Source organism: Sycon ciliatum, chromosome 13 (genome assembly GCF_964019385.1).
Source record: "Sycon ciliatum chromosome 13, ocSycCili1.1, whole genome shotgun sequence".
Taxonomy (NCBI): Eukaryota; Metazoa; Porifera; class Calcarea; order Leucosolenida; family Sycettidae; genus Sycon; species Sycon ciliatum.
In genome coordinates this window covers 22,040,327-22,052,826 of record NC_088655.1, presented here as the reverse complement: position 1 = coordinate 22,052,826, position 12,500 = coordinate 22,040,327, and the positions used below count along the sequence as shown (strand labels likewise).

Below are 12,500 nucleotides of genomic sequence, written 5' to 3'. Positions count from 1 at the left end.
CCGTGTTGGGTCTTTGCGATGTGAGCACACCGCTCAGGGGTTGGATTTCAGGTGCCAGCACTGTATTTCAATAATTATGGATGATGACACGCACGCTCCTGACAATGTGCGTTCAGTCAGACCTCGCTTAATTAACCGCACACATCCGTTTTCCAAAAAAAATATCCGGATAATCGAACACACATACTGTATGTATGCATGACACATGCTGTAAATCGGAAACGAACGATTTTCTTCCGGATGGCGAGAGATCCGGATAAAAGAGGACCGGGTAAGCAAGGTCTGACTGCTGTGCTAAGAAAAAGTATGTCTTTCAGAGTACAAAGGCAGAAGGGAACAGATTAAATCGGCTAGGTCATTGTTGCAACGCCGTGTTGCATGCACATAGCAAAGCGAAGGAAACCCTCGGACGGCTGATAATCGGTACATCATCTGGCTAAAAACCCAGGTTCTGCCGTTGTGGTATTGCTCCATCATTGTGGAGTTGAGCACTCCAGGTAATCTGGAAATTCTCGCTTTCGCCTTATCAGAAGACGTGACTAAGCACGACTACCGTATATTCTCTAATATAAGCGCCGTGCTTATATTTATATCATGCATGCAGCATTGATTTCCACCAAGATCGTGCTAATAATAGAGACTGTGCTTATAAAGTTTCGAAAGGTGCTCACAGTGTGCTAGTATTAGAGACTGTGCTAGTAATGGAGACCTGTGCTTATAATAGAGAATATACGGTATGTCTTACTAGAGCATGTGCAGAGCTCTCAGTAGGCTGCTCTAGTGCTGCTGCATCGCGCAATGCCCGCTACTTTTCGTAGTTTGAGCACTCTGGCGCTAGAGCGACGAGCTATCTTTTACTGTCTGTGGTGCCTCCTTTGCACCATGGCTGGCCCGGTACAGTAGCTCGGCCTACTTAGCTCGTAGCTGTACTGATGAGGCCTTTATGGCCGAAACAGCTTGCTGTCTACAGCATCGGGTACTGAGCAAGAGTATGTATCACTATTACCAGCAAAAACGGAAGTTGCCCAAGGTTTTCATTGTGTGCCTTTGTGTATGCCGCTCTGCCTGAATCAGGTATTGAGCACTTTGTGTATGCCGCTCTGCCTGAATCAGGTATTGAGCACTTTCTGTATGCTGCTCTGCCTGAATCAGGTATTGAGCACTTTCGCAGAACCTAAGCGTACTGCCTCTGTGTGACATGTATTACGAGTTGCACTGAATTCCTGCGAGGAGCACCTACCCGCGGAGTTGTGCACCCAGCTCTCCCTGGAGCTGCATCGTCAAATCTCCGCTTGCCGGCACTGGCTGTGCTATGCGGACATAGCGTGTGTACACCGCTGTACGTATCACGGTCCTTCAGGCTGCTGGGAGTGCGAGGAGCTGACTGGTTTGGCCATTCAACATTCTCATATTGTGGGTTTACCTGACAACGATAACAACAGCAAAACAGTACAACAGCGCACACGTGTGCATACACACATGAGACACACGCACCCGCACGCACGCACACACACACACACACACACACACACACACACACACACACACACACACTTGTACTTGTACTTGTACTTGCTCACTGCCAAAACTGGTCACGTGGGTCTCCCCGGGAGAGGGGAGAGAGACTCAAAAGGAATCTTGGAAAGATGACTCAATTGGCCATTGAACCACCCAGCGGCCGACACCCCCTGAAATCCCCAAACTAGGGTGGACTTGAAATGATCCCACTTACGGGCTCACCACACCTCAGTAAGTGGGTGAGGACAAGGTGCAGAAAAAGGATTGACGGCATCAGGGTATCCGTCCCGGGATCCAACTGCAGGTACCCCTGCCCCCAGTGAAAGTAATACTTGGTACTAGTGTGGGTGGCTAAATCAGAGTGGATCTGATATAAGCTTCACTAGCACCATTGATTACACACACACACACACACATACACACAAGCACACGCGCGCGCGCGCGCACACACACACACACACACACACCGGCATACACACACACACACACACACACACACACACACACACACACACACACACACACATGCATACACACACGGTCATACCTCCTCCCGTACAACCTTCTCCAAACTGGCCTGCGTGCACCCCATACTACGTCGTACTCACCTTTTGTCTCCTTTCGTCACCTTTTGTTCCGTTGGCCTGGGTAGCTACTTGCGCGCCCATATTTGCCATAGCTACCCAGGCCCTTTATCTTGCCGCCCTCACTTGATCTCTCTCTCTCTCTTGTCTCTGTCTTCCACAGTGTAGTCGTTCCATTCGTCTTGGTCTCAGTCTCTCCGTCTCTATAATAAATGCCGTTCCCACCTAACCTGTTCCCGTTGTCCGTTCGTTGTCTTGGAGAGTATGACTTGACTGTATCCCAAATCTTTAATTACCAGATTTTGTATGCCTCGATCTATTTCCTTAGCCTATCCTCGATTAACTGCTCCCTCTACATAAAGTTGTCATTTCATTCTTCTTGCAGGAGATCCCCTCGACAGGCCCAAAGCCTTTGGGAAATCCTTTTAAATATAATAAAATACAAAATACCCGTCCTACTTCATACCCAACAATACATAATACTATACATTGCAGACATGTTTATAAATCGAATGTGATGTAAATCGAAGGTCCTGCTTCTTTCAAACATGCTCCACACACCGACTTCTGCCTGTAGAAATACCATAGAAACCGTTTTGAATATCCAATGTAGGCAATGTCGTGTATAGTGCTTGTCGCCGCATTGTCTCTCGCCGTACTGTCTGTGTGTCTGTGTGTCTGTGTGTCTGTCTGTCTACCTGTCTGCCTGTCTGCCTGTCTGTGTGTGTGTGTGTATGTGTATGTGTATGTGTGTGTGTGTGTGTATGTCTGTCTGTCTGTGTGTCTGTCTGTCTTTCTATCTCGCTCTCTCTTTCTCTCCCTCTCCCTCTCCCTCTCCCTCTCCCTCCCTCCATCCGCCTCTCTCTCTCTCTCTCTCTCTCTCTCTCTCTCTCTCTCTCTCTCTCTCTCTCTCTCTCTCTCTCTCTCTCTCTCTCTCTCTCTCTCTCTCTCTCTCTCTCTCTCTCTCTCTCTCTCTCTCTCTCTCTCTTTCCGTACTGTCTCTCTGTCTCTCTCTGTCTCTGCCTCTGTCTCTCTCTCATCTATATGCGCATGCTCGTTGTAAATATAATCCGTCCTTGTCTTGTCCCTCAATGGACTGCTGCGTGGCTTGCAGGCCGAACATAACAGGTAAAAACGGCAATATCTTTGGTACTTAGGAACATTGAAGATGTATAATAATGCCGTAGGTGTGTACATGTCTGCAAAGACGTAAAAACGCACTGCGTATCAAAACTACTGTATATATTCACAAATTTTCGGTGTGCTTCTATTTTCGGTACTTTCGGTGCATCTGTTTCATACGTAAAATTTCAATACACTGAACAAACACCAACACATATAATCCAATAGGGAACTGCTTCTCTGTACCGAAAATGTCTGTTCACCTAACCTGGCCTCTTGCCCTCACACCAAAAATATTGAGCACCGAAAATTTCTGAAATGAGAGTATACCCTACACATTGGCAACAATTGTAGAACTGTTAGAAAAGCAAATAGACAAATTACCCAGTGACAAAGAGACTACAGTCCTCCTATCCCGACTTACCTTCATGTCATCTCCGCTCTCCAGGGTATACCGTGGAGCGAAGTTTCGCCAGTAAATGGGATTGGGCTGTGTTGGCATCGTGAAGACAAACACAATGTCGGCGCAAACATATTACGAACACACGTACGCACACACGCATGCACACAAACACACACACAAACACACACACACACACACACACACACAGACACACACACACACACACACAAACACACACACACAAACACACACACACAGACACACACACAGACACACACAGACACACACAGACACACACACGCACGCACGCACACACACACACACACACACACACACAAATGCACGCAACGCTATGAGTAATCACGGCGGGCAACGGACCCCGCAAGGGATGTACCAGTTATGGTGCTGTCACCAGGATCCAAAATTAGACTTCAAGTAATAATATTGTGTTCTGATGTCTTGCCAAAACTGTTGCAGGATGCCTCCCAAGCGCTCAGCAGTTTCAAATGATTAGCTTCACGAGTCACACAAGGTGTTGACCAGCTCCATGTCTGCACAGAGCGTGAGAATTACCGTAATCTACGGAGAAAAAACCGCACTGGAGTATAAGCCGCACCCAGAAGTGTTTCACGAAATACAGATATCTACCCGGTTTATCACCATTCATTTGACTAACGTAGTATAAGCCGCACCGACCTTTTTTTTGGGGGGGGGGGGTAAATTATGAGCTTCTAAAAAGTGCGGTTTTACTCCGGAAAAATCCCTTCTACTTTACTCCACTAGGTGCACAAAAACAAACGCAGTTCCAATGGGGTCAAAATTATAAATAGCTGCCACTTGGAGAGACTAAAATGTCCCAGTGCTTGACTAAATGATTCAGCAAATTTGGCTGAACAAACCTTAGGGGAAATCTAGAAGGAACCAAAGAAAGGAGAAGTCAAGCCTTAGATATCCGACCATGCCCTTACAAGAAATGTATTCTTAGATACTGTGGAATATTGCATGCTTGTCAGATAGTGCATGCTTGTTAGATATTGCATGCTTGTTAGAGATTGCATGAATAAGAGTATTGTCACAAACTAATGGTTCGCACCAAGCATACATACAAGCATACAAGCAATTGATTATACAGTCTTCTTTCTTCTTTCTATCGTGTCTTCTAAAGTATTTTACTTACCTTTTGCGCCATGGTACGCCTACGACGTTCCCATGGTCTTCACGTACGACATACGGTTTTCTAGCCCTTTTTCCTGGAGCTTGTCTCCTCGTGTCGTTTCTGTTTTCATTGGTTTTGCTTTACGTTGTCTAATGATAAGTTACAGTTTGAGTCTGTGAGTCTAAGAGAACCCAAGATGCGCTCGCGTTGAGCCAAAGCAGTCTTACAGATACGAACTTAGAAGTTGCGACTTCGACGATCTCACTATCCTGTGTATTGAGCAGCGAGTGGCGCTTTCTTGCAGGTTTGCCGCGTGGAAGGTGCGATGTGTTCCTCGTGTGCTCCGGATGGCAGTCGTGAATCAGTCAAGTGTCAAGTTTGGCAAGAAGCGTGTGTTCCTAGTTGGAACAATCAACTTCGTGTAATCTTAGATAGTTCGGATATCAGTTTTCCAAAGAAAGCGGGAAAGATGAGTTATAGCGGCATCCCTTACCGTCATATCGTCCAGGTTGCCGAAAGGACAATGTGAACCATGATGTTGCGCGCTCTGTTGTTTTGTCTGCTTTTGCATTGTGTGGAAATGGTTAGGAACACAGGAACACACAAACACACACATAATGCATTCATGCAGGCATGCAAACACACACATACACACGCACACCCGAACATGAACACACACGCACACACACACATGCATACACTCTCTCGCGCGTGCGCACACACACACACACACACACACACACACATACGCATACATGGTCGCCCCCCCCCCCCCCCCCCCCAATGCAGCATGACAGTGAGGGGATGCATGAATGAATGAGAGTGTGAGTGACAGTTCCGTGTCCGAGAGAACAACTAGCTAAACCCATTTATGGGTTGATACGGTATCGTCTGAGATCATAGTGTATGGGTTGATACAGTATCGTATAAGGCATAGTGCATGGGTTGATACAGTATCGTATAAGGCCATAGTGTATGGGTTGATACGGTATCGTATAAGGCCATAGTGTATGGGTTGATACGGTATCGTATAAGGCATAGTGCATGGGTTGATACAGTATCGTATAAGGCCATAGTGTAGGGGTTGATACGGTATCGTACAAGGCATAGTGTATGGGTTGATACGGTATCTTATAGGCCATAGTGTAGGGGTTGATACAGTATCGTATAAGGCCATAGGGTATTACCAAATGGGGAATGTAGAAGAAATGCATATGAGTATGTTGGGATCAGCAATGCACTGTTCAACACCCTACACAACCATAGATCAGCAATGCACTGTTCAACACCCAACACAACCATGGATCAGGAATGTACTGTTCAATACTCGTACACAGTCAACGCCAGGTGGCCGTGTGGGGTGCCACGTGCACGAACTAGGTCATTTTGTGCTGGGCTTTTTTGGGGGTTTTACATCATCAACCGAACAGACAATGATGATCATCCGTAAAAGGAGTTTTCGCAGTAGCTTTTAAAACCGCTCCAATGTAATCCCTGTATTGTGCAGTGGTGGTACTCGTAACTGAAATCCGACCCCAAGCTCGCTGCACTCACATTGCAAAACAGACCAGCATGCGCATGTACAATACAAAGATAGAGACTGCAAGAATCGGTGCTGCATCCTAGCATCGGGTGAAGGATTTAAGTCGCCACGACTTAAGTTCGATGAGTACCTATCCACTGGGTCTTTATCGTTTACTACCCTGACGATGGGGGCGGGGGGAGGGTTGGTCAGGCCTGAAAAATATGGTGGCATATAGATCGATTTGAATCGCAGTAAAGAAACTGTTATTGGACTTGAGGAGTGAAGTCTCCTACAATGTCTGTTGGAACGTACCTGCAAAGCGTTACGCCTAGCACCTGTTGAAAGTTGACTGTCAATTCTCTCTTCACTGGCACCTGCGATGCCACTCAAGCCTAGTGGTGATGCTAAACGGCTGTACATGTGCAGATGTGCGGAGCCCACTGCGGAGCCGGCCGCACTACTGCCTGGGGTGCCAACCTCTTCATAGAGGGGGTTTGGCTGCGAGTAGAAAGAGAGGGAAAGGGAAGGAGAGAGAGAGAGAGAGAGAGAGAGAGAGAGAGAGAGAGAGAGAGAGAGAGAGAGAGAGAGAGAGAGAGAGAGAGAGAGAGAGAGAGTGAGAGAGAGAGAGAGAGAGAGAGAGAGAGAGAGAGAGAGTGAGAGTGAGAGTGAGTGAGAGAGAGAGTGTGAGAGAGAGAGAGAGAGAGAGAGAGAGAGAGTGAGAGAGAGATTGAGAGAGAGAGTGTGTGTGCGAGAGAGAGAGAGAGACCGGTACAATCATGCACACATACACGCGCATTTTCAGGCACACCGACACACCCAGACACACAGGTACACATACACACGCGAACACACATACACACAAACACACACACATACATGCAAGCTTAAGCATTAAAAGTATGAGTAGGGCTAGAATTTAAAAAGCTTTTGGACATACGAGTCCCCTTTCACGGCCCTTGACCCTGCGAAACAGAAACAAGCGATCTCAGTTACAAGGCAACAGACGCAATGCCTGTAACAACAGTGTTGCCGAATGTGGTAGTCCCACTGAACTATGGCTGATAGTTGCATGACTCTTGTTGTAATGTATGTTTTGTCTCTGTCATTGATGCGCTTTCAGTAATCTGCTGATATGCTAGAAGCATCCTAGACCTACCTGCACTGTGTTCCTTCTGTACGCATTCGCCACATACTTGGCATGCCCTATCCCTAGCGCTGGGTAGTACCATGCAGTCTACCAGTGACGTAGGTCTCAGGTGATACTTGTTGTAGTGAGTGTAGATATTGACGGATCCTGGCGCAGGATCGAGGAGATCGAGAGAGAGAGCCCGAGAATGGCTTCCAGATCCTTAGTGTCCTAATTTATTATCCCGAACCGTTTTCCTTGTATTTATTCTTATTGCATGTATTGATTAATCCCATTGTTGGATTGAACCGTGTTGGCTGGTGTGAACTGAGTGACGAGTTGACTGAAACATTGGCGCAGTGAACAGGATTCTTTTCTTAGTAAGTCACTCGTTGAAGTTTGTAGTTTTCACCACGCACGTGGGAAATGGCAGAAAAAGTAAAAGTCGGCGTCCGCCTTGACCTGGACCACGAGCTGGGAAACGATCATTTCCTTACTTGGCGTAGTCAGTTGGAGATTGGCTTTGCACTCCACGAAGTGAAGGATCAGGCGAAGCAGTATTTGGCAGCAGCTGCCAATTTAGGCGAGCCAGCAAGTCACTACTTATGGCAGAGCTACCCGACAGTGCCAACTACTGCAACTAATCCCTACAACGATCTTATCAAATTGTTCCAAGAATATTTCGGCTCGAAACAGAGCGCAGCGTCCCGTTTGGCGAAATTGTTTGCAGTCGAGCAACGTCCTGGGGAGACTGTACAGGCCTTTCGGCTGCGGGTGCAAAAAGACATGAGGGTTTGCAACCTGACCAGCACTCGTACTGCCGAGGAACTACTGGGAGTTGTGGGAGTCCACCTGTTTGCACGGGGGCTCAGCTCTGCCAGTGCCCGAAAGAGTGTCTTGGAGCACGATGCGCAGGACTTGAGCTCCGCCGCAGCCAAGGCGCGGGCAGTGGTATTAGCTGAAGAGGGTGCCAAAGAAGCACCAGTGCCAGAGGTCAGCTATGCAGCTACGCGTCAACCTGGACATGCACCATTGCCAGCATCAGGCTGTGGATATTGTGGAGAGACGCACGCTCCAGGCAAGCCGAACTGCCCAGCAGCGCGTATGTTCTGTGCCCAGTGTGGGCGTAAGGGACATTTTGCATCGGTGTGCCGTGCCGGATCTGGTCGAGTGGACCGCAGTGCCCAGACCCAGTCGCAGAGCACGTCATCCAGGCAACACAACCGATCAGCACCAGCCGTTTCGTCACTCCGAACTGGTGGAGCATCACCAGCCGTACAGTCCGCCCAGCCACCAGAGGCCTATGAAACATTCGGGGTACAGGCAGGGAAGACCGGTTTCACTCTACCTCTGAGGCAGGGAACATTGGACTGCCGACACACCTTGTCGCTAAGAGTGGACTCTGCCAGCATGGTTTCCATCATCCCTAAGTCATTACTCCCATCGGGGTACGTCCTGTTACCGCCGCCATGCCCACTCCAGCCAGTGGGGACGCAACGCATAACAGCTGTGGGCGTGTTTGAGGGTAACCTGAGCTATCAGGGCCGCGAAACGACTGAGACTATCTTTGTAGTCGATGACGCACAATGCACTGTGCCAGCATTACTGGGAGAGCAGGCCTCCATCCGTTTAGGTCTTCTGGCATTGCCGATTTCAGCAGTTGAAATCCCAGCCTGTGCCGAGGGCCTAGCGTCACTCCCTGCTATGCGCGGCCCGATTACAATCGGTCTCGATCCGGATCACCCTCCGTCTCAACAGTCATCTCGACGGGTAGCACCGGCACTGCTCACCTCGCTACGCCAACAACTACATGCATGGCTAGAACAAGGAGTGGTCGAGATGGTGGAGGAAGTAACGGCTCAGGACTTTGTTTCGCCACTGGTAGCCACACCGAAACCCGACAAAACCATGCGCTGGTGCGTAGATTTACGACAAGTCAACGCAGCGGTAAGGCGACCGGGTGTGCAACTCCCAACAGCTGATGAGCTTCTATCTCAACTGTCGGGCGCACAGATGTTCTCGAAGCTTGACCTGAAGTCCGGGTATTCTCAGCTCGAGATCTCACCTGAATGTCGCCATGCCTTCGTGGTCGCCTCACCCTTGGGGTACTTCCGTTTCTGTAGTCTACCGTTCGGCGTGTCCAGCGGCCCTGAATTATTTCAACGTAAGATGGAGCAAATTCTGGCAGGATGTGAAGGGGTAGTCATCTACCTAGACGACATTCTGATTTATGCTCCATCATTGGAAGAGCATGATGGACGCAAGGCAGCAGTCCTGACGGCTCTCAAGGAGTACAATGTCACCCTGAATGACAAGAAGTGCGTCTTCCAGGTCTCAGAGCTGGAGTTTCTGGGACATCACGTCTCGGCGAAGGGCATTTCGCCAGGTCCATCGAAGGTTGAGTCACTCAGTCAGATGTCGGATCCCACCAATGTGGCCGAACTCCGAGCATTTCTGGGCTTAGCAACCTACGTGGCAAAGTTTATTCCTAACATTGCCTCGGTTGTCGCTCCGATGACAGCACTATTGTCTGGCGAGTGGAATTGGACGTCGGCTTGCCACACCGCAGCTGAGAAGATACGCAGTCTGATTACTAGTGCACCTATTCTGGCGCTATTTGACCCAACGCTGCCGACCCGCATCGAAGTTGACGCGTCTGGCCATGGCCTTGGAGCAGTACTCCTACAGCAGTCGCAAACAGATGGTCAAGAGTGGCGACCTGTCTATTACGCAGGCAGAAAGTTGTCAGATGCAGAGTCACGCTATGCAACCATCGAGCGAGAGGCACTGGCGGTCGCGTGGGGCTCTAATCGTTTCCGCAGCTTCATCACCGGCATGCCTGTGACCATTATCACTGACCACAAGCCACTGGTTCACGTATTTATGCCGTCGTACAAGCTAGCCTCAGCTAGTCTCCGAGTACAGCGCCTGGTGTTGAAAGTGCAAGACTTGACCCTAACCGTGCAATATCGCCCCGGCAAGTTGAATCACATTGCTGACGCATTGTCCAGGCTGCCGGCTGAGGATGCTGACCCGAGTTTCCTTCTCGTCCATGCTGTCACCGTGGCAGACGGTGTTTCAGCACATCGCCAGTTGATTGCCAGAGAAACAGCGCGTGACTCCACTCTGTGCTCAGTGCGAGATGCGCTGCGATCGGGTAAATGGCCGTCGGCGACAGAGCTCGCACCGTACCAAGCCCTTAGTCCGGAACTCAGTGTGTGGCCCTTTCCGAACTCGTCGGACTTTCTCATTCTGAGAGGGGAAAGAGTGGTGATTCCAGCATCGGCAGCTCAACACGTACTGAACCTGGCTCACGAGGGACACCTTGGTCGAGACAGGACACTGGCTCAACTCAAGGAGACTGTGTGGTGGCCCGGTTGGAACACGGCAACTCGACATTTCCTAGCCAGCTGTTCACCATGTGCGACAGAAGCTGCTATACGACCAGTACCGCTGAAACCACGCGACCTACCTCCACATGCCTGGCACACCGTCGCTATTGATGTGTTTTATTACCAGCAAAGCGCCTTCTTCAGCCTTCTGGACTTGTACAGTCGGTATCCAGCAGTTGTCCGCTTACCAGCTGAGAAGACCAGGGACATCATCAAGGCGCTGGAGCAGATCTTCACGCTGTTCGGCATGCCACGGCACGTCATCTCCGACAACGGTGCACAGTTCTGCAGCGACGAGTTCCGCAACCAGCTTGAATCGTGGGGCATCAGCCACGAACGCACTTTGCCTTACACACCACGTCAGAACCCTGTTGAGCGTCTCCACCGGACATTGAAGCAACATATGCGGAAATCCGGCATGCCACGAGCAGACGACGCCCTTCGTGTGGCGCTCAAAGCTGTTCGATCAGCTATCAACACCACTACCGGCAAACCGCCGGGAGATCTCCTACTACGAGGAGGTTATCGTACTCCACTCAGGCAGCTTCAGCCAGTAGATAACATGGCTACTGCCGAAGATGACGACGAGATAGACGAGGAAGTGAACGTGCATGAACGCGATGCTCAGCACAAGGCAGCATCCAAGGTGACTTTCGACGCAGCTCACCAAGCAAAACCCCGCACTTTGGTGCCTGGACAAGCAGTGTTTGTCAAGCAACCCTCTGGCTCAACTGACAAAGCTACCATCGTCACAGCAACACCACATGATGCAGTCATTACGACCGAAGAGGGAGTGACTTTCCGCCGTCATCTTGACCGTCTGCAAGTGGATCCGACGGAGGTAGTAGCAACAGCTACTCCGCTAGATTCCACAGTTCCATCAGCTCCCGGCAGTCCAACGGCCGCAACACCTAGTACTGTTCCGCCAGCTGCTGGCCGTCCGCAGCGTACGACTCGAAAGCCAAGTCGTTATCAGTAGACCGCTGGTCTTTTCTAAGAAGGGAGGAAATGTGGTAGTCCCACTGAACTATGGCTGATAGTTGCATGACTCTTGTTGTAATGTATGTTTTGTCTCTGTCATTGATGCGCTTTCAGTAATCTGCTGATATGCTAGAAGCATCCTAGACCTACCTGCACTGTGTTCCTTCTGTACGCATTCGCCACATACTTGGCATGCCCTATCCCTAGCGCTGGGTAGTACCATGCAGTCTACCAGTGACGTAGATCTCAGGTGATACTTGTTGTAGTGAGTGTAGATATTGACGGATCCTGGCGCAGGATCGAGGAGATCGAGAGAGAGAGCCCGAGAATGGCGGCCAGATCCTTAGTGTCCTAATTTATTATCCCGAACCGTTTTCCTTGTATTTATTCTCATTGCATGTATTGATTAATCCCATTGTTGGATTGAACCGTGTTGGCTGGTGTGAACTGAGTGACGAGTTGACTGAAACACCGAACGCCAAACACGCCGGAAGATGGCAGACGAAACCGTCGATCCAAAGCGGTTGGGGCGGATTCCTCCACAAATGCTGGCGTGCAGTACTTTAACAAAAATTCAGACTTAGAAAAGGAAATACAGACATGCCTCGGTTATTCGAACCCCGAAGTTACGGGCACTTCGGTCTACCGGGCACCCTTTGGGCGAGTTTCAGTGGAAATATTACTACTCTTTTG

At 49.6% G+C, this 12,500-nt stretch overlaps 1 protein-coding gene across 1 annotated transcript in view; it reads right to left on the bottom strand.

Moving 5' to 3' along the window:
* Positions 1 to 12,500, bottom strand: part of LOC135830101 (uncharacterized) — a gene marked incomplete in the record, with an annotated part of 94,132 nt that overhangs the window by 9,071 nt on the left and 72,561 nt on the right. Inside the window, 4 exon segments of the mRNA XM_065342490.1 lie at positions 1,241 to 1,423; positions 3,649 to 3,714; positions 5,277 to 5,345; positions 6,621 to 6,806. Coding sequence (XP_065198562.1) covers positions 1,241 to 1,423; positions 3,649 to 3,714; positions 5,277 to 5,345; positions 6,621 to 6,806 — 504 coding nt within the window.